At 30.6% G+C, this 23,544-nt stretch overlaps 1 protein-coding gene across 1 annotated transcript; it reads right to left on the bottom strand.

The window, feature by feature from the left end:
* Positions 1 to 8,218: 8,218 nt before the first annotated feature.
* On the bottom strand, positions 8,219 to 23,368 carry ndl (serine protease nudel). Its single transcript, XM_085187061.1, has 27 exons — positions 23,259 to 23,368; positions 22,245 to 22,320; positions 21,854 to 21,988; positions 21,148 to 21,771; positions 20,992 to 21,043; positions 20,450 to 20,551; positions 19,994 to 20,241; positions 19,596 to 19,753; positions 19,209 to 19,336; positions 18,880 to 19,057; positions 18,272 to 18,410; positions 17,656 to 17,821; positions 16,770 to 17,068; positions 16,039 to 16,154; positions 15,522 to 15,681; positions 13,982 to 15,422; positions 13,658 to 13,827; positions 13,386 to 13,499; positions 13,100 to 13,277; positions 12,533 to 12,946; positions 12,130 to 12,318; positions 11,627 to 11,774; positions 10,636 to 10,798; positions 10,110 to 10,307; positions 9,553 to 9,784; positions 9,059 to 9,187; positions 8,219 to 8,536 (listed from the first exon to the last, which is right to left on the bottom strand). Exons 2-27 carry the CDS (start codon positions 22,318 to 22,320, stop codon positions 8,227 to 8,229), a joined length of 6,267 nt encoding a protein of 2,088 aa, XP_085043187.1. The 5' UTR covers positions 23,259 to 23,368; the 3' UTR covers positions 8,219 to 8,226.
* Positions 23,369 to 23,544: the final 176 nt, after the last annotated feature.

The following is a 23,544-nucleotide window of genomic DNA, read 5'->3' as shown; positions in this document are numbered from 1 at the left end:
AAATATGACATATGCAAAAATAATTTATAAATTACACTTTCAATTTTTAAAATAATTTAATATATGATACGAGCGCCAAAAGTGACATGTGACAAGTGACAAGAGTACCAACAAAAAAGCGGCGAGAACTTTCTCTCACTTTCACTTCAATCGGCCTTGTCACTTATGTATGTACTTTATTATAATTGAAAACTTGTTTTAACAATCATCATATATTACAAAATATATATTAAGGTATAGCGTATCGCTTATTATCGCCAGTGGATTACAATATTTACAACTGCCGTGCCTAGGTCAATAGTTCAAGCGCATTATCTATAATTCATCTGGTTTTTAACAGTTTCTATAGATATTGTATATTACTCGTACATTCAAACGAGATAGTAAAACAGTAAATGATCTCAGTCTTTCTGAGTCATGTCTTTTTTAAAATAGTTTATCTATAAAATTTTATATAATAAAATGTTTTTTAAATCCGAAATGGCTTGTAGATCTATTGTTTGCTTATTTTATGTAGACGTAGGCAGATAATTTGTATTTCTTTTGGAATAAATTTACTCAGTTTTTAGAGGCCGGGAGAAGCAATTATTTTCTTTATAATCTCACATTACATATATATATTTTTGTTTCCTCGTTATGGTAAAAAGGCACGGCGCGGCGTTGAGTTTCGCCACTTAAAACGCAATATGTATAGAAAATTGGTGGGATATGAGAAATGATTGTCTTAACACTTAGTCTCTTGCTGACCAGACTAAAAAGATATGTTTCATTCAGCCAGCTTTTGATCATGATGATTCAGAATGATTTTCTTATACTCGTATTTGTAGTTTAAATAATATTTTAAAAGTATTTTGTTCAAATGTGTGTTTTTATATACAAATATGTATATAAAAACATTATTATAAAAAATATAGTAGCCGTAATATAAAAAATGCTAAGAAGACGTGTTGCCCACTTATGCTGTAACTAATTATATCATTCTGAAAAAGATGTTTTAAAAAAGTGTAAATTCGATAACATCGTTATTTTTTTAGGGCTTAAGAATATTTGTAATAAAAAAGGTAGTATGGAAACTAATATATATGTAGTGGAGTTCTGTATATCACTAAAAAGCGTAAGAAGTTTTTAGAATTATTTTTTCAGCTGTACGCTGTATTCCGCATGAAGCAGGATAGGCAGAGGGCGCATAGTGTTAGGACACTCCGCTTCCCACTGTCCACCGAAACCTAGACTAGCTTTGCCTCGACCAGGACGAAGAATTCATATCCTCGAGTGTCAATAGAATCCACAACCTGTCGCGTTTACACTCACAAGCTTGTGCCCAGGCGTCACAACTGGCTTCTATAAGGATGAAGTTAAAGCTTAGTGTGTTTTTGTTACATTTCAGTAGTATTTCAGAATAAAAGAAGTATTTTAATAATGGAGTTTCATTTAAAAAATTAACAGCTAGGTGTTGCCACAACGAACTTTAAAAAAAGATTGTAGTACAAAAGAATTTAATCATTTTATTTTATTAAGGAAGCACTAGAGAATCCTAAGAGTCATCATACACATCACACACAGTATAAGGAAACGTATATATTGTATTAAAATATATAAGAAATAAAAACACGATATTTTATGATTAACAAATACAAATGGTTAGTTTTTGTACTGGAGCCACAAAAACTGCGCAAAATATGCCAATAGGTCAAGACGGACCTCTTTATATTAAAGTACCCCTTTAATATAAAGAGATCCGAATCCTTGGTTTTTTGCGTTCTACAATCATTAATTAGAAGTATTTATGTCGTGACAGCGGCACAGTATACGACTGTAAGCACGATGGTTTTGGGTTCGATTCCCACTTGGTGTAATGAATGATTTGCAATTTCTCGCTCTGGTAACAAAACAAAGTACGACTTTTATATTTGAGTGTTAAGTACACGTTATATCTCGAAAATTGGGTTAAACAGAACAAAATGTATCAAAAATAGGTCTCTTTGGCCTACTATTGTTTCTGACTATATTGTATGTACATATATTATTCCTTTATTTTTTTATTTAAATTTCTATAATAACATTAGAACCTAAAATATTTTTAATTTTAAATACGAGGAGAGTGGCGAACGGAATGATATATTATTTCTATCTATCTGTTTATATAAGCATATAAATAATAAAGTTAATAGTAATAAGAATTTTCTACAGTATCGAGTGACAGATTTATAGTTCGCACATTTTGTAACCTTCCTGGTCCTATAGTGATGATGTTTTAAAAATTTATTAGTCACTTTTATGTGTAAAATTTCCATTGAGAAATAATTTAAAGACATCTTATTATTGCCCAAATATGAGAGTACCTTAAATGTTTTTATTTACATACATAAGCTGATTTTTAGCGACACAGTGTATCCTGCTTATAGCAGGGTAGCTTAAAATTACCTGGTATGTTACTCAACGCCACGTTTTCTCTTGAGGAAATGAAAATAATTAATTCCTCCGTGTTAGGGTGGAACCCACACCAATCACGTTTAGATTGAGAGGCCATCCCAATTAAGCTTTTTATCCTAAAAGACGAACTCCTAAACACAAACAAAACGAAAATTATGAAACACTGTTTAAAAGGATATCGTAGTACTACGCAGTTTGGAAATATTTGTCTATTTAAATGAACATTAAGTTTCTATTTTAGGATTCATCAGTGGTTAAATTATGATTCACATTGATACATATATGAATTTTATGTGTGATGTTATTTATATTTATATTACAAAGTAGGTACTAAAGATGTCAAGAGACCGCATTGGCCCAGCGGCACAGCATCTGTCTGTAATCGCGATAGTTGGGGGTTCGATTCTCACTGGAGGAAATGAAATATTTATTTAAATTTTTGCTTATATTTCTTCGCTCTGGTGTCGAAGCGTTGAGTGCCGCCACTCAACACGCAATGCCTCCAGAGTTCAGTGAAAAGTGAGGAACGGAGCGTCATAAAACTACCGTGCTGTGTGCGGGATACAGCGGGAAGCTGATTTTTTAAGTCATTCAGGTAGCGTGAAAACTTACATTACGAATAATTTTTATTCCAGAATAAACATTATTCGTGAAGACGACGACCTTAAATAAACGACCTAGTGACTATATTTAAAGAACATTTTCGTTGTAATTATTATCAAAAGACGCGTTTACATCTAGTACAAGCGATTAAACGTGTAAACGTGTACCGGTAAAGTTCAAAGACGTTATTGTTTTTGTATTTTGTTTTATATTATATATATGGTATGGTTCATACAATTGTAGAATCTTCTTTTTATAAATAATCTTATCTGAATAAAAGCAAGATTATATAGGAACAAAAACTAAATTAAATAGAAATAATAATGAGGGTATCGCGGTGAACACCTCCTGGTGTCTGACTGTAATAGCGATGGTTGTGGGTTTGATTCTGATTTGAGGAAATTACTTTATATAATTGTTTTTCACTTTTACCTTCTTTTCGCCGCAAAACCTCGAATTATGCGCAAAGCGAAAAAAAACTATTTTTCGCTTTTCAGTGTCAAAAAAGCATGTGAGATGAAACTACGTATATTTTTACATAGTTAAATTAAAATATATATTATATATTACAAGTAGGAAAAACAATCTCAAAGCTTTGAATATTCTTCAGTATTTTAATCAGCTTAAACACCTTTTCCCATTCTGCATTCCACTCGCGCGTGCTTTTAATAATAAATAGCTTGTAATTATCATGTAAATTTAACCATTGTAGCGTAATGTGAATGTCTTGTATCTGAAGGTTGCGTATTCAAAGCCAGCTTGGGTATTTATTTTGAATATACTTATGATAACAAAGTGTATCTTATAGTTTTTTTATTGGGAAAAGTGTATGAGAACTGTGGCGATTTTATATCACATTCTTATTATTTATTTAACTTATCGCATTTTTCTACTTTCTACTACTATATTTCGTGTTAAACAAGTGTGTGGAGCTAGAAAGGTGAAAAAATACAATAATTTGAAAGTCGATCTTTTACTTAATTGCCTATGTCGTTTCAAAATAACCTATGTATTGTATATAGGTATTTTAACTTCATACTGATATTGACAAAAAAATAACCTTTTTGTAGTCGATTGTCGGTACGTTTCTTTTTAAGGTGTTTAACATATTAATTTCCGTGTTTTAATAAGTAATATATTGATGACTAACTCCAAGCATTTCTCACTTCTACACATGAAGTATTTGTAAAGGTCAGGGCACCTCAAAGTGCGCCGTAATTAAAGGTTATTTTTGGCGATAAACATCAGTAAAACAGTTACATACGTGAATGAAATAAAAAAGCCGATGGTTCCAGTCCAAAAGACCTTGGTATGAAGGACCGAGTAAAAAGACAGCCCATACGTATATCACCGGCGGTTGGTGCATTGTCGAGTTCAAGAAAATTTCGGTTTCCTCAAAGGCGGTAAGCCCTTTATGTCCGCAATTATATCGTTTTAATATTTATTTACATGTCGTTTTGTGAATTCCGCGTAAAATTTTTATACATTAATTATTTTTGAGGTGTAATAATTTTGGCCGTGATTTACATTTTTTGTTTTGCGGCTTCACACTGTATCCCGCTCACACTAAGGTAGGCAGAGGAAACCTAGTGTTAATACATTCCGTTCTCCATTTTCCGCCGAATTCTGGAAGCACTCAATACCGCGTTTTGCCTTGACATCAGAGCGATGTATTAAAAATATAATTTCTCGAGTGGGGATCGAACCCACAACCAGTCGCGTTAACAGACATTCAGACTTCTGCGCGACGACTGGCCTCAAACGCGGAGGATAATCGTGATATCATCGGAACATCATAAATATTTTAGAAACAATTGAATTGGCTCGGAAGAGGACATTCGAGAGATATATTTACTTACGATAAATTAACTTACCCAGGAACCCGGCATTGTCTCAAGGCGGCTAAGGCAATGTACTTGTAAGAGCTGTGGAAATTGCTGATTGATGCCAAAATAAATTTGTAAACATTGTCCAATGACCATTTATAGAGTTTTTGTCAACGCGACAACTTTATTGGGATTTTTTTTTGTGTTAAGGGAAAATTTATCAGCTAAATTAAGCAACTAACTGTATTTCTTTCTTTTTGTTTATTTTTATTGGGATTTATAATATAATATATCTAGAAAATCATAATAGGGTTTGTGGAATAACCTATGGAATAAAAATTACAGGAATAGAAGTTAGCAGAACGTCAAAACCTATTTATCCTGTTTAATTCGAAAAAATAACTATTTTAAATATACCTATATATTTTTCTGTAGACCACTCAAATTGCATTTTTCTTAATGAACAAAGAAACGAAAACAAGAGAAACCAAGTAGACATTAAAATTTCTAACAACATTATCGCGTGCAGAAAAATAACAGTACAATATTCTGTGTAACCAGAGAACACAAGTTGCACACGGCAGTAAATACGGTAGCCGTCAGAGCTGTCTCTGCTAACTTTAAAGTACGGATCGGCGCAAATTAAAAGGAAAGAATTAAAATTGTGATTTATGAACGATATTATCATACAATGGATGTACTGGATTTATATGTCTTCATTCAATAATATTAAAAAAGTAAAGGAGAATTTATGGAACATGATAATTTGGTCCTCTAAATTGACAGAGAGAATAAGAGAATGTTGATCTTTTTTGAATTAACATTTAAATTGATACGTAACTGTTAATATGTGTAATGGCCGAGCTGTTCTAATTAGATGATAATAATAATTTTTTATCACCTTCTCGCTATATAACATAGCAGGATAGGCAGAGGGAACCTAGTGTTAAGACACTCGATAATGGTAACTCAACGACTGATAGAGACTGATATTACCCTATTTTATAGGAACAATAGTATAAAAACATATATAAAGCTGACAAGGTTAAATACAAATTGAAAAATGTATAAATCAATATACGATATAGTAGGTACAATAGTAGGGTTGGCCTAAAGAAATCTAGAATATTCTGCCTAATTGTAAACAATTTGATAAGAATATGGGAATGAGAATAATAAAAAAAAATATTCCTCGAAGTACGAATACAAACCATAGCATTCCACGTGTATTGTACTTGTATCATAAGAACCTGTTCCAATGATCAATAGTCACGAAATGTCACCTACTAAAAAAAAGTAAAAAAAAATAGAGCATTACATTTCTGATTTTCTTCAAAAAGAGGAATAAAATGAATGAAAAAAAAAATGAATCACTACCAAGAGCGATCCAAGAAATGTGAAACTGAACTAAAATGTAAGATATAAATCATATTACATTTTATTATTCAATTCTGAAGTTAAATATTTCTGATAATGCTATTCAGTGTAGACTCAATGGCGTCAGGTCGTTTTATATACAGCGAGTGTAGAGTTACAATATAATTTATGTTTTTATTTTAGACTCTGAGCACCTATCACTGTGTTTTATTAATTCAATTATTATTAATGTGTATTCTATTAATAAGGTTAATAACACGACAAGCAGGTATTAATAGTTGAAGTCATAATATTGATCATTTGTAATAACGTAAGCCAATCAAGGTTTTTTTTTAATTTATTTACCATATATGGTAAATTACAGCAATTATATTCATACGTACATTCTAGAATATAAGTTTATACCTAATGCGAGCATTCACATTATTTAATTATTTTGACGCATAGAAGCTGTTCTGTTCTGTTCTGTTCTTTCTATTATGGCGTTCCGAGCGTGCCAGTTGAGCACAAAATCACTTCACCAGTCGCATAGAAGCTATTATTTAATTTTCGTTTGTCAAAAAAAGAACATTTAAAAAAAGTGGCCTAGAAATAAAAAAAAATATTATAATGAGTCCTAAATTTTTTTTATTGCATTTTTAATAAAGTAATCAGAGAGATATCAAATTTTATTAACTCCACACGAAGAGACAGTATATATTTGTCATTTATAATAATAGACTTTACGATATGTACGGACAGCTGGAACAGGTTTCAAATCGGACCAGTTCTAAACGTTTGTTTTATCTAAAAAGGTATATTATGTAAATTCGTCATTCCATTTTGGTGGCATAATTCTTTTCTAATGTTAAGTAAAATGTATGATTCATAATAGACTATTTTTTTTATTATTTCATGCACACTAAGTGATTCGAGAGGTGACATTCTTGACCCGAGTCGAGTCGAGTCGAGTCGAGTCGGGTTTTGGATTTAACGACGAACCTTTAATGATTTCGGTCTAATGAACCAAATCGTGTAAAATCGTTAAAATGTTTAAATATATTAATTTCATTAACATTTATATTTGTAAAGCTTTTAAAAAGTTGCATATTACTTTAGTTTTTTTTTCCTTAATCTAATCGCTACTCTCACTTAGTAATGGTTCTTAAAAATTCACACTTACACTTTCTTTTAAGATAAATTAATATGAATCAGCGCAAATTAATAGAAATTTCCAATAATTATTACCAAAACTAAAGCTTTTCCCTCTTAAAACAATATAATATTATATAACTAAGACTTTTTATAATATAGGCATTAATTATAAAGAAAAAATAAACATTGAACAAATATATTTAAGCTTGATCGAATGTTACGCCTAGCGGAGCTTATTATAACACTTTAGTCTATAAAATACATTAAGTTCTTGTAAAGTTATTAAAAATTATACGAAAGATGGCGCCACAGTAATATGAAGAAAGCTTTCGGTTATATTCGCAGTATGCGTAGTAGATGGCACTAAAGTAAAACAATGCGAAGCCTTAGAAGCTACAATAACAAATTTCGGATCATTTTAATCGAGAATAAATGTACTATATTTATTTTAGAAATTTAAAATTTAAAATTACGATCTCGTTTTAGTTTAGCCGTAGTCATTTGAAAGTAATTCAATAACAACTACTTTTGATCACAAACTAATAATAGACTCATCTTGGAAAATATTATTATCTTGTTTTAGCTTTACATGTTTTTCACATAATGTAACACTCTTTTCAATACTTTAAGCTCAAATTCAACACTGTGTTGAGTGTTGAGTGGCGAAACTGTAGGTAGAGGCTGGCTTATAGCCTTTGTGGGGCCTTATCATTGATATAAAAGTAATGGGAAGGTAAGGTTCCAATAAAATTCATTTATGTATAAATCTATATAATTATAAATCGATATAATTTAAATTAACTTAAAATATCATTACTTATTTATTATTATTTAAAAACATATCAAATCAATTTTAAAGACATTCGACAAAAAGTGGATAGCAATTTTCTTTTTCATCGGCAACCGCTCGAGCGATAGGCGCGTGACTATTTCTCAATTTAATCATAGTATTATTATTGAGGGTTACGTTAGAAAATGTCTCTATAATAATATTATTATGGGGATGCTTAACTTTTAGTGATGGGAGCTGTTTCGCATGTCCCGATATGAAACCGAGTTCTCGACAAATCGATTCTAATTTGGATTTTGTATGGTTTTGAGTCGAATAGCATTTCGAGTACCACACGCCGTGAGATCGAACGATCACTTCTCCAATGCCGTGGCTGGAATAATGTAATATATTTAAGTATACAAGATAGTAAACGTATTTGTATGTATATTATTACAAATTATAAAAAATCTTATTTTAATTTTTTAATTATATTTTTTAACATACTTTTCGGTTTATGTCAAATATCTAACTAAGAACTCATATCAGATATACTAATTGGTAATTCTATATATTAATAAATATTAAAGTAACAAATACATAAGTAGAAAGACGATATGACTCTTCAGCTATGATTTTAAAATAAAATAAAATATAATATTTTTTTAGCTTTACTTGGCGGCGTAGGCAAAAGGGGCCTGAAAACCTAGTGTTAAGATATTCCGTTCCCATTAAGATTATTTCCGTTCTTCACTTATCGTTGATTTTTGGAGGCATTGCGTGTTAGATAACGGAACTAAACGCTGTGTTTTGCCTCGTTATCAGTGTTTACAGACACACACTTGTGCCCTTGTATCAAGAACTCAACTGAATAATAAATAACGTATAATAATCTACTCATGAGTTAAATACATACGGGGTCCCTTTTGGTGCGTTTAGTCCCATGCAAGCATTCTCATCCTCTCCATTAGGACAGTCGCGCACACCGTCACACACCATGTCCATAGCCACACAGTAGTCCTCATTACTAGATATGCCAGCACACCTAAAATATATTTTAACATGAGATTTAAGAGTTTTAAAAAGAGAGATAGAGAGAAAGAGAGCGAGAGATTTAAAAAACATTTAATTTTAATATGATAACGTAACTGAAATATTTAATGCTATAAATTTAAAGAATTCAAAGAAATCGTTCCATTTGTTTTTTTTTAACTTCAAGGTATATTAGGCACATAGCATTGTAGGCGGAGGGAACCTAGTGTGAAAAAAAGAAAAGTGTGAATTCTGGAAGATTTCCAGAGGGAAGAAATAAAAATATTAACTTTCATTTTGAATGGAAATTGAACCCTGCAACTCACCTGCGCCTTTAAAATATTTATTTAAAAATATTAATAATAATTATATTCTTACTTATAATTTTTCTTTGCGAAACATTTACAGAACATTGGATCCTCATCGCTTCTGTCATGACACTGTACGACGCCATCGCACAGCCTCGAAGGCATCACTCGCCTCAAGTAATCAGAACAGGTAGTCTGTTTCGGTTCATCTGTACCATCGCCACAGTCATCTTTGCCATCTTTGAACAGCTCCTTTGGTATGCACAAGCCGTTGTGACATTTCAATTGGCCAACTGGACATTCTGTAAAAAAAGCGTTATACTATATTTTTGCCTCTTTTTTGTATTATATATGTATATTAAATAAAAATATAAATTAGTCAATATCTTGTTACATTAATAATCCTTACTCCTACATATTACGTTTAAAAATGTGCTTAGATATTAACAAATATTTGAACATAATTTATTTAAAAATCGTCACGCTAGCCACAAAACAGAAAACAAATCCTATTAAATACTTCCATTCCAAGCTAAACAAAAAAGCACCAACAATTTTCCTAAACTTAATAAAACTCTCAAATATCATTTTCAAAGGTTCAACAAATTAAGTAAGCAGAAATCTTACCGCAGCCTCTATAATGCGGATCTCGACTACAAATCTCGTGTTTCTTTTTACAGGATTCCTTGAGCTCATCAACGCCATCCTCACAATCAGTGACGCCGTCGCAGACTGAACGCAATTTAATACACGAACCCCTTTGACATCGGACCCCTTCACAACTGTCGAATAAGTTTTCCTCCATGGAATCTGATAAGTGCTTTTCTGGAGATGAAAGAATATAAATATTAAATTTCTTATATTCAATTTTTACAGTTTTTCAAAAAGACACTTTGTGCCTTTGTGCCCCTGTGCCATGATTAGCCTCAGTTTTCCATTTTAGTCAATCAAATATAAAATTAAAGAGAAAAGTGTTAGGTGGAATTATTTTGCATTCATCTATCCCTTGAAACTCAGAAAAAGCTTCAATATGCAAAATACATTTACACCAGATCGATGATCTTTTTTATACGGTAACTAGGACATTAAAAATCGATCTATCATTACAAAACGATATGAGAAATGAAATACTACAGTTATATACATATATTACCTTCATAGAATCTTATTTCATGTTTCAGGTTCCCAATGTCGGTGGCAATGATCTTTTCTTCAAAAGCGCAATCCCCGTTAGCCTGAACAAAGGAAGCTGCTGGATACCATCCTTGCTTTGTGTGACAACTTATTATACCAGGCCATTGTCGTTGCGAGTGAGACTGTAAGAATTTTAACTAACTATAACGGTTGATGACACGATGAACGGGTGACAGACAGACAGACAAAAGGACAAAGTGACGAATGGATTGCGGAATCTTAATAATAGGGTTACGTTTTACCTTTTTGGTACGGAACCCTAGAAAAGGAAAAAGAAATCGGTTTTATAGTTTATCCCAGATATCAGGCTAGGCAGCAAATGTTTGTTTTTTAATCATTTTTTAATATTATACTGTAATTTTGTCTCAACCATTCAAAAATCTATATTGCTGATATTATGTATATTCAGAAACTCCCCATTTACATTACAATGGTATACGTATATGGATTTTCTAGTAATAAAATGAGAATTGAATTGAGAGTGAGGATCTCTGTTTGCTCTAGCCAAATTGTATGGAACTTACGTATGTATGTATTTAGGTATTTGTATGTAAATAGGGTGAAGATGCTTATAAGAAATATTCGTATGATAGAATATTAAATCAAATCACATATACAAAAGGTACTCTAAAAATGATTACATCAAGACCAGGCACAGAAATATTTTTTTTTATCAACTTACATAATATTATAAGAAAGTAATAAATTCGAAAGTGATTAATTTTTTTAATGGTAACAGAGTGTCTTAACATTTGGTCTCTATATATTCTGTTTAAACTGCTATATACCAACATTCCAACACAAACACGCATTCGTAAAGTGAAGTTCTTTTTTTTTTTTAATTTTGTTGTAATTACACGCCCGTAAAAAACTATTGCGACTAATTATTGCCATATAAAAAAATACTATTTTAAGATTATTTAAAAAAAAACTAGTCAAAAATAACTTACGTGGCAGATACTAGAGTTCTCTTGACGAACAAAACATCGATGGTGTAAGTCGCAATTATTAATTTCTTTTAGGAATACACTAAAAGTTTTATTTAGTTTATCTTGTCCGACTGCCACACATTTTTTATATTTATTATCATCTGAATGCCTAAAAATAATATTTCTATAATGATACCAATAAATATAACTGTTAATAATAGTTTTCTTTCTCATGTCACATACATAGTCAAAATCAAAGATTGATAGTAACATTTATGTGTCTCTATCGCTAGTCACTCCGTTCTCCATTATCAGATTGTTAGTTATTACATACATGCTGAATAACGACATATTTAATTGTTCTTCATATGCTTCAGGAATCGCAAACGCGACTATTGTGGGTTCGATTCCGGTAAATATTAGTAATGTATTAAATATAATATTAATAATTATATTAGTAATGAAGACGGCATTGACTTCTTCCTTCTTAAAAAATTCTTAGTCTGTATTCCATAAGTACTTACGATGACGTAATAACCATGGGTTTTACCATCGCCGAATAAGCACCTGGTTGTTTCAAATGTAAAAGCATTACTTTACTTCTATATAAATCTTTAACAGCGTCGACCTGATACACTTGCTCGTACGGACCTATTGTAGCATCTAGTGTTTTGTGTGATCCGAGAAGTACTGAAGCGTAGCGATGATTTAATCTGCAAATAGGAAAATTACATGCATTTTTACTTTGTTAAAATAAAACTAATATTATTTGACCTCATCCATTCCTTGCCTTTAACAGTTCTCTCATTTTTTTATAATAAGCTTACGAAATAATAATTTACTTAAAATTTTCTTTTATTTTTGTTATCCTCTTTAAAAAAAAGAATATCTCTTTAGCAATTTAGTAAAATTAGGACAAATACTTACGTAGCACCTTGCATACACATATTATTCACTAGAACCCACGACAGATCTATTAAAACGCCAGTGCATTTATATTTCCCATCAATATAGAACTTCGCAATCCATGGCCAGTTGTTCGCCATACTGTGTACTTCCTTCTTATCGCGTATTCCTTGACTTATAAAATTAAAATCAGTAAATAATGAATGATCACAGAATATATAAAGTGCCATACAAGTTTTAGTTATATTTGGCACACATTCCTCTTTTATTAATTCTGGGTTTGGTATAGTCCTTAAATCATCTTTTTCACTTGATCTATATGCAAAGTGTACAGGAATTTTTAAATCGACATTTCTTCTGTTTCTATCTTCTATAACATCAAGATGGAGATTGTTTTTCATATTTACGTGTTTTATAAAATATCGATTTGCGGAACTGTAAAACATAATGTATATAATATTTAGAAATTCTGGTCACATAATAGTTATTATTATTCTTCAACTAACTTTCTAACATACTTTTTTTATTGCATTTGTAAACATCTAATTTAAATAAATAATTTATAAATTTTAAAGTAATGTGACTGACCTAAATCCTAAATATCGACATATATGAGAGGCTGTTTCCTCTTGTTGAAGTATAGACATGTCGTCTCTACACATGACGTGCCATTTACTATTGTGCCTTTCCGTAACGAAACCTTCCAAATTGACTTCTGGTCTACCATTTAAATCATAAAGTATATTTATTCCATTAGACAACGTATCTAAAAAATAACAAAAAAAATATTTATAGTAGGAGAGTACTATAAGTTTAATTATATTTTTTTATTTTGTTTATACTAGTTTCCGATACAGAAATGTAATAAACTCACAACAATCTAATTCATCTTCTGCAAGAGGGCATTGCGGTATTCCATCACAAACAAACTTAGAAGCTAAGCATGTTTCACTGTGTTTACAAAGAAATTGATCTTCTTCGCAGCTATCTACAATTTACAATAATAACAAAAATATATAGAAATATAATATTATTAAAATTGTGAATGTCAAATAAAAATGTAAGAATGCAGAAAAAAATAATTTACTCAGAAAAAAAATATTTTATTATAATGTAATTATTTTTTACTTACTATAAAATACTTACAACAGTCAATTTCATCTTGACCATCAGCACAATCGAAGTTTCCGTCACATATAAGTTTACTGTCAAACGATGTCAAATAATCAAAGCAATTGCAACCTAACTCATCAGTTCCATCTTCACAATCTGCTTTGTGATCACAACGGGTACTGAAGGGCACGGTTTGGTATATCCTAAATGAAAAAATAATTTAAAAAAAAAAAACAAATAATTTTTTTTCCGCTAGTATTGTATAGTGGATTAATGAAAATTGTTCTTGAAAAAGAGACCAAAACCTAGCTTGTTAGTTTTACTCTTAATATAAAAACGTAATTGGAAATTATTTACCGTTTACATTCAAAATCTAAAGGAATACGATGTTTTTTTCTGATTTTTGCTGGTTGGAGTTCTGAAAGCGTAATAAGATCTTCTATTCTATTTATATCTTCTTGACTATCTAATAACTGATTATAGTTAATTTTACGATCCAGTTTAGTTTCAGCTTTGTCTTGATCTTCCTGAATAATAGTTGTGTTTGTTGATGTCATTTGCGTTATTTCCTTGTCAAATTCATTTAAATGAGGCAACAACCCAATAATCAGTCCTTGTGTTTCTTTTTCAGAATTATTTTTATGTATAGACATATTTTTATCTATTTTTTCTGTATTTATATTATCAGTGTTCGTTAATGCATTGAGACTTAATTCATGTTTTGTTTCATTAAATTTGTCAATTTGATCTAATTTAGGATTTGTATTGATTTTTGCATCATCCCAACGGACATCTAAAGATGGTGGAGATGTGAAAGGCAGTAACCGTTCTGTAGTTATTATGAATTCGTTGCTTTCTAGCCTAGTGTTATTTCTTCCATGTACAGAAGACATTGACTGCAATGTTTCTTTTGAATTTTCTGACATTATTCCAGACTGTTCAAACATATCATTAAAAACAGGATCGGCAGTTATATTTTCATCGAGATTTTCTTGTGAACTAGTGTTTGATATTTCTATTGTCGAAGGATGCTTAATATCGTCGTCAAGGTTATGAATATTTGGTTTATTGTTTTGTACTTTTTTATTTGCATGTTGAAAATTAGATTTATTTAAATTCAGTATTTGTTCAGACCCCTGTTTATCTCCTAAAGTAAATATTTCACTTTTAGGTGTATTTGCAAACGTTGGTTCAGCAGTGATATTTGTAATCCCATTATTTAAATAAAATTCAATAATTCCTTCAGCTGAAGTAGGCTCTTGGTTAAAAGCAGATATATTTTCATTAATATTAACTATAGTAATATTCTCTTTTATTTCTACATTATTCTTATCTTTAGTAGAATTATTTGTATTACCATTGTTAAGTATAATATCGTTTTTAATATTATTTCCATTTAAACTATAAATTTTATTGGCTTTTATACTCTCACTGGGCAAAACTTTGTTTATATTAATTATTTCTATAATTTTCTCCTTGGAATTAATATTATTATCCGAGCTATTCATTTGAACCTCGTTTTTAGCATCAGTTGTCAATGAAGCATTAGTATTTTTACCTAATTTTGATTCCATTTCAGTTTTTATACTCGCTTTTCGTGCCAGTGAGTTTTCTATAGTATTAGTTGCGATATCCTGAGGTATACTTTCACTGTCACAATTGAATTCGTCTTCTCCATCGAGACAGTCTATTATTTTATCACACATTCGTTTCTTTGGTAAGCACTTAGAAATCCCAGAATCGCATCTAAAGCCTGGACATTCTTGTTTAGGCTGGATTAGTGGTAATGTATTGGTAGCTGTTAAAAAATATATATATTAGTTTTGTATACAACAAAAAAAAATTCTAATGATATAATTTTGACATTTCAATATCTGCCAAATATTTAATTACTTACACGTGTGATATCTTATCCATGGAACGAAAAGACTGACTCGCGTATAAACACCTGGTTCGCCTTTCCTTGCACATCCGTCGCCATGACTTACTATTCCAGCAACATACCATTGCTGTGTATTTGCAGGATTTGTACATAGAAGAGGCCCTCCACTATCACCCTAAAAATCATATTAATATAGTTATTAGTTAAGTAAAATATGTAGCATAGCAAACCATATTACAAATAATCGTGGTATGTTGGGGTATCTCTGATGATCGCGTGCAAGCTATGTATACAAATTCGATTCTCATTTAAAAAAATATCATATTTTCATAATTTGATTTTTTTCACCAATTGCATAATATCCCGAAATTGGAGAATCATTTAATCTAGGATGTCTACCTTATTATATATGTAAGAAGAGCGTGAAGCTAATTTAATTTTAGAATGTTTATAATACTGTCCATATAAAATAAACATTTTATAACTTTATTTTCTTGGAACTAAATTCACAAACTTTACATTATTTTCTTACTTGACATGCATCTTTTCCGCCTTCAGCGAGGCCAGCACATATTTCTTTCCCAGCTTGATCTTCTTCGTGTTTACAATTTTCCCAAATTGGCACTTCTACTTCTCTCATATGGTCAGCTGTGTAAATAAAGTAAAATTTAAATTGCTTCCAGTGTACCTTATAAAAGAAAGCTACTTCATTATAGTCATTTGCAATGGTGATATTTCAATTATATTATTATAGCAACTGCCAGATTACTTATTGTAATAAATGTATACCTAAGAAATATCTAATGTTAATATCGTATTTGCTATGATGATTTGGCTACAAAGGTAAAACTAGCCATATTTTCCCATAAAGTAAAAGAAGCGAAAGGTAGGGCGAAATTTAAAAATTAATATAAAAAGTATCTTTGTGTATCCTCATTTCAATTTTTGATCAAAAATCTCTCCTCCTACATCTGTAGGAAAGATTTTCGCGTACATCTATACGCGTAAATCTTTTGTATTACACGACACATTTTATTGCAGTTTTCACTAAAACATGGTCATTATATAACAATGAAGTCGAAAATCATATATTTTCAATGTGATGCCGTAAAAAATATATAACTAAATTCACAAAAGAAATCGAATCAGTCGAATTGATGGTTATCAAGGTTTCCTTTTCTTACAGAAGTCGGTTAAAAAGCTATAATCGTGTAATCCAAACAAGAGAAGCAGCAAGAGGAGTACTAGTAAGCAAATACTTACGATCTGGTCCTTTCTCAATGGTCGCTCCCCATCCTACAGCAGTACAAATAGTGCCCGCCTTCGGTCCCCACATAAAATCGTTGCCTGCTACTTCAGGACTTGGTAAGCAAATAGGCCTGACCCAACGACTAAATTGTATTCCTGGCTTTACTCGTAATAGGGATAAATCATTTTTCATATCCTCTTTGTCGTAATTCTGATTGACTATAATGTGGGTCACTCTATGGTTTTGTTCTTGAGGAGAGAAAGAAAAACGTCGTAGCATTCCAACTTGAACCTCGTAATAATGTTCCCAGAATCTAAAAGCATTATGCAGCACTATTTGCTAAGAATACTTTTTTAATCTTATAAGTAATATCTATTTTATAGATTTCTAACTCAACGTAAAAAATAATATGATAAATATCACACAAATTTTAAAAGATCAAAATACTTGAAAGCTAATTGAATTAAAAAGGTGAATCTGTAAAGTTTTTAATTCAAAATCTCAATGTAAAAAAGTTGCAGAATCAAGTCATACCTAGTCATAGATCGCTTATATTTAAAATATAGTATTATGTTTTACGCTTTATAATATCAAGACATTAAATTCTAGTCTTGTAGTCCGAATTCAAAACACTGCGAGTTGAATGTTGGAACTCAATGATGCACTTTGTCTTACGTACTACTTGTACGGAAATTTGGTAATTATTAATGTCTTTTTCATTAATACCAAACCTAGAAACAAGGCATTTAAGATCCTCCTCCTACATCCTCCTAACCCACGTCGCCACAATGACCTCAAAAGATATTTTCGATCGAATATACAAATAGCAAAAAAATAATTGATTTCTTTATATTTATTCTTACTACTAAAAGAAGTAAGTGTAAATATAAAAGATATTACTTATGAACACAATGAGCGGCAGACATAATCCAATTCTGATTTACGATGACACCCCCGCAGTGGAACATGCCGTCTCTATACAATGCGACAGTCCACGGCCAGGCAGCAGGCTGACTAGGTTTCCCACCCACGACCCTGCTTTCTGCTCGTTTCTTACGAATTTCATCTATTTTGTGAAAAAAATCGAGGTAATAAATTGTAATAAAGTTTTCAAATATTTAATATTACATGTTTGAAACCTACTATGGCCAAAATAAAAATTATATATATGTTTATTTTGAATTTATGACCGTAATGTTTTATTATAAAATTAACATTTTCATAACAATTTGGATATTTATTTCCATATGCATAATACCAAATCAGTAGGTTCAATAGCAAGTTTGTGTCATTTCTTTTTTAATGTTGATTAATTTTTTAATTTTGTCTTTTTTAATGTTGAGTATAATTACAATATCTACACTAAATATTTTTAATATAAGAGAAATATAAACAACTTTCAAATTTTTCCTATCGATTTCTAGTCAGTACTTATAGCACATTTTATAAAGTCAGCAAACTCAAGCAATAAATACTATAAATAGATAACTTTTAACTTTATTAAACGTGATCTTACCTAAGTAATTCAAAAATGTTTTAGGTCTCAGGCTTTCATTTGTTACGTGTCTCTTCGTTCGATCGTAAAAGTTCGCAGGATGTGACCTTTGAAGAAATCTTTTGTTCCGACCGTATAAACGACTTTCCATTGCAGCGTTCTGCAATAAAAATGTCGTAAATTTCAATGTAAAGATGATAATAATAACTTTGTATCAAAGGTTTGCTAAATGGACTTAAAATATATACTACTATACATATATTATTTAACAAGTCAAACAGGAGATTTTAAATTTCTCATTCAATAATTATTATATGGAAAGGATAGACTTGGACAACGGAACCGGCTTTTTATTTAATTTCTATAATTTAGTAGTATAATTTAAGCCAACCATTATATCCTATCCCAGTCTTATTAGTACAAAATAATTTATCCTTTGAAAAATGAAATTTGGCATGCAGATTTCTCGATGATTGTGAGAGGAACACTAAAGGGAAAAACGAAATTGCAAACTAAAACTCGTTCCTAATAAACGTACTAAGCTTAAATACTATACCAACACAATTAAACATTATAATAAACTCGGCACTCACAGCCTTAACGAGGTAAACTCTCCAGTTGTTACCTACCTCTAGTAGCTGTGAGGCGGTGAGTACTCTCGTCCCGCACAATAGGTCGGGACAAGTAACGTATACGGCGGATGAGTTCATGCACGTGTTACTCGTGTGCACGAGACCTCCTGGCGCTGTGCTTATGTAGTTCACTTTGATTAAAGGATCTATTTGCAACACTTGGATGTAAGGTGGTCTGGAAGGAATGGATATTTGTAGTTTCTAAGGTCTAAATACAGATATATAGTTCGCACATTTTCATTCTTTTTGTTTTTCAAATTTGTTATTTTTTTTTTAAAGTTTTTATGTTTACATACGAGTATATTGATCAATTTTTTTTAGCTCACCTTATTATAAGTCCAGTTTCTCGGCGACATGCGTCATGAGCCCACATATAAGGGTTAGAACATACTGCATACCAATTGCCTTTGAAGTTTCTATGTAAGAAGCCTTCTGTGTTCGATACAGAAAATAGCTGAAATAGAAAAATAAAGAACTAGCATCCTAATGAATAGAATTGTGATTTCAAAAAAACCCCTTAACTACAATAAGGTTTCTTTTTAATGACACAAATGCTTACACTGCGAGGCAATCTAAAAAAAATCCCTAATTAACTATAAAAATTCCCAGTATTTTTTTATATTCCCTTTATTTGTATTTCGTTCTTTTTATCAACGAGCAAGGAACATCTAATTATACTAAATTTCTTATTCAGTAAAAGTAGGTTTACTTACAGGTTTTTTATGTAAGGTCGGAGCTAACATACTGCAATCAATTTCATCTTTACTATTTGGGCAATCAGGAATATTATTGCATCTTTGTTCTTTAGAAAAACAAGTACTTTGCGTGTGCATGTTTATATCTTCACAACTGAATGTACCTTCCCTACATCCTGTTTTTAATATCAATATAAAACAATTTTAAAGATTAAGAAAATGTATATAACGTTTTTATATTAATATAATTTTCTTCAAGTTTTTATTTAATAATATTTCAATAAAACGAATAAATAACTTTTAATATAATTATAAAATTTATAACGTTATTAATCAAATTAATAATATAAATAGCTTATGATCCTCATTTTATTAAATTCTTTGAATGTAACTGGAATTAACTCGAAAACATTTACCGTAGCATCCCATTTCATCTTCACCAAATGGGCAGTCAAAATAACCATCACAGATCCTCGATTCATCAACTCGTGATTTGCATGTACATCTAGATTCGTCGCTCACATCATCACAGTCAACGTTGCCATCACACCAATCTTTTTCACTTACGCATTTGTTTCCATTATCACAGGAAACAGTTCCATATGGACATTCTATTTCGTTGATTGATGAATTTGTTGTTGCTTCCTTAGAAGTAGTGTCGTATCTGTTAAATACAGAATTTTTTAAAAGAATGCCAAAATGTATATAAATGAGCCACTTTGCTCAAATACTAGTTGGATGTTGAAATTAAATCAAACGAGGAAAACATTAATAAAATAAATATGTACATATAAATATGCAGCAGATAAAATATTGCATATAAAATACACTCAAAATTAATATTTAGTTAAATATAAGATGTAATTAATTACTTTGACATAAAATTCATTGCAATTTCAATATCTTGAGGATGAGGCTTATGTTTGTGTTCTTCTACTTCCCTCGCCTGGTGGTACGGAAAATCAGGAAGTTGTCTGAAATACAAATACTTATAGATAAGTTATGTCAGTATCATCATGACTCAATGGCACAGCGTGTAAACTCAAATACTGACGCAATATGAAGCTAAAAGCTAGCCAAATTTTTTCCATCATACTTCTACGTACCAAATAAAAAGTTTTACCGTCTTTATAACGGTCAAAAATTCATACTTTTAAACTTCACATTCGGAATGAAAAAGCGTGGCGTTGAGTTCCACCACTTAACATGCAATGTCTCATAGATATGTCGGACATTGGGAAAAGGAGTGTCTTAACACTAAGTTCCCTCTGCCTACCCTACTATATGGGTAATTATATGCGGGATACAGCGTGAAGCTAACAAAATAGTTAAATAAATTTTTAAAAAATATTTTGTGAAACTTTAAAATCATGAAAGAATTTCTATTCATTGATACCAGTCAACATTAACTAACCTTGGGTATGCTGGAAGTAATGGATATTCGTGATGTGGAGCATCATATACACCTTTAAAGACATGAATAAATTATTGATTATCTAGCATACATGTAGAAAAGTGGAGCAATTAAAATAAATTGCCATACATTAAAAATGCTTTTTTTTTAAATTACCTTGCAAATCAGGGTTGCCTTGTCTCATTAAGCGGGATAACAAACAGTTATCTGAAAATTGTGGATTAGTGACGTCACGTGGATATGCCATAGGATGCGGAAAATTGGAGTGTTCAGGTATACCGTAATTAGTATCATGGTCAGGGTTCAATGAGATCAAATTCTTCATTGGTCTTAACAAATTATGTATATGAATAGGATTTGTATCTCTTTTTGATACATCTGTTGGAATATCTTCACTCATATGCCTTTTGTTCTTTTCATTCAGCACACTCTCTGTACTTCTTAAGTCATTTTTGTCATCTTCATTATTCTCATGATGATTCGAAAAATTATTCTCTGTTAAAGATTTTATTTTCATTACAAGTTCACGGCATACGTCTTTGTGATTTTCTTCATTACATAAAACGTCGTGCTCAGCTATTAATTTTTTAGCTTTTTGTATGTCATTATCTTTAAATTTTACGTGATTCAAATTATGTTTATATAAAGGTATTGTATCTCTTTTCTTTCTTTTATTTATATTTAAAAATGATTTGTGTATTTTTATTAATCTGTAGTCATTGTCCATTATAGATGTATTCTGTGACTCTTGTAGTTCTGTTGCTATAATTACTTCGGTATCTTAAAAATACAAAGATGGCAATTTAAGATGTTATATAAAACAATATATTATAATGCATGCGTAAATGATTATTTTACAAACCATCTTTGTGCAGTAGCGTAAAGATCAAGAGGTAGAGTACGACAATGGAAATAATTAACAATGTGATGGCCAGTACTTGTTGAAATTTGGAAAAGCATTTTGGACGACTCGCTCTACTCGCTCGCTCGACTCGCTCTATAACATAAAAGAAGAAAAGTATCATATAAGAAGAAAGAAGAAAAGTATAACTAAGTAGTACAAGTAACATATTCAAATGGTTTTAGTAATAGTATTTTAACATGTAATATATGTACATAATTTTAAAAACTATATTTTGCGAATCAATTTAGTTTATTCATTAATATTAAAATTATCATGTAGAAGCAATTTTCAAACAATATGCTAATGTTAAAAGTAGATACAGAACATAAAAATTTAAAGTTTACATTACCATTAGAATTCGTCTCGGCCAATCCCAAAGGAAGGAGACCGACTATTTTCTTTTCTCCTGTATTTTCACTCATCATCTAATGAAATGGAATGAATAAGTAAGCAAAGACAAAAGACAACCGACATTAACTTTTAACAACATTTAAGGAGAGAAATTAGTACTATTTTATTTTTAAGATATGAATTGAATCTAGCTTGATGGCTTATCGAGCATAGTTGGGTGTTGAGATAGTACTCGTACCTAGTTTCAAGAAAAACTGTTCCCACTTCCCTGAACTAATGACATTGCGGGTTGATAATAAGTAATTCCCTCAACCTCTAATCTATTTTATAACTCATTGAATTTACTGTGCTACTTATGCTATGAAGAAAATTCACATAATTTTACTAGTATGTGACGACTAAATATAATTTAGAAAAAGGCCTGCATATAACATATTATATGGTAAAAGTTATCAGACGACAAAGTATGATTGGTTATTTGGATTCCAATAATAATAAAATGTTCTCGTCATCTATTAATATTCATATTGTTTATTCAAGGGATAGTGTTATACATCTTGTATTTGCTGACTGTTTTTATACAAATGTCGTATAAAAAAATTGGTACCTGAAAACCTTGTACCTCAAGTAAATACAACTCCTTTATTTGAGGTACGACGTTTAAAGGAAATATATGTGGATTAAAATTTTTCAATAATATATTTCTTTCTAGTCCTAAATAAAAAATATTATATTGTATGATATGTACCTATATCCTAAGATTTTATGGTTACAACGTCGCAGGCGACTATTGCACACAGTATTTGAACCTGTACTATTATATAATGCACGTTATGTATGATTCAAAAACTTTTATACAGAAATATCAAAGAACACAAATTCTTTATATTTTATTAAGAGGAAACTGAAAAGTTTCCATAAAATATAACGAAAAAATAACTCGCAAAAAACTAATTCGCAACTAACACTCGAATAATCTATACATCAATGTTCTTATATTTAAAATACTCACATTTACTCTTGTAAATTGAAACTCTACACAGTCACCAAATGTTATCCATATTTTTCATATAAAATTATTATATGTACTGGCATATACCATGACCAAAGGCTACTGTCGCGATTTGCTGTACAAAAATTCAGGTCGTGGATTTTGTTTATGAAGACGTTTGCAAAACTGCTGACAATATTACATTGTTTTATTTTATTTAGCACACAATTACATTTTATACTTGATTGTGGTATTTGCTTTTTATTCTTATAAGTTTTTTGTTTAATTTATATCTCTCCTTCTATGG

The sequence above is a fragment of the Heliconius melpomene genome, chromosome 6 (genome assembly GCF_056956725.1).
Source record: "Heliconius melpomene rosina isolate 202511_hmr_F chromosome 6, ASM5695672v1, whole genome shotgun sequence".
In the NCBI taxonomy this organism is placed as follows: Eukaryota; Metazoa; Arthropoda; class Insecta; order Lepidoptera; family Nymphalidae; genus Heliconius; species Heliconius melpomene.
This window is presented reverse-complemented; position numbering and strand designations above follow the sequence as displayed.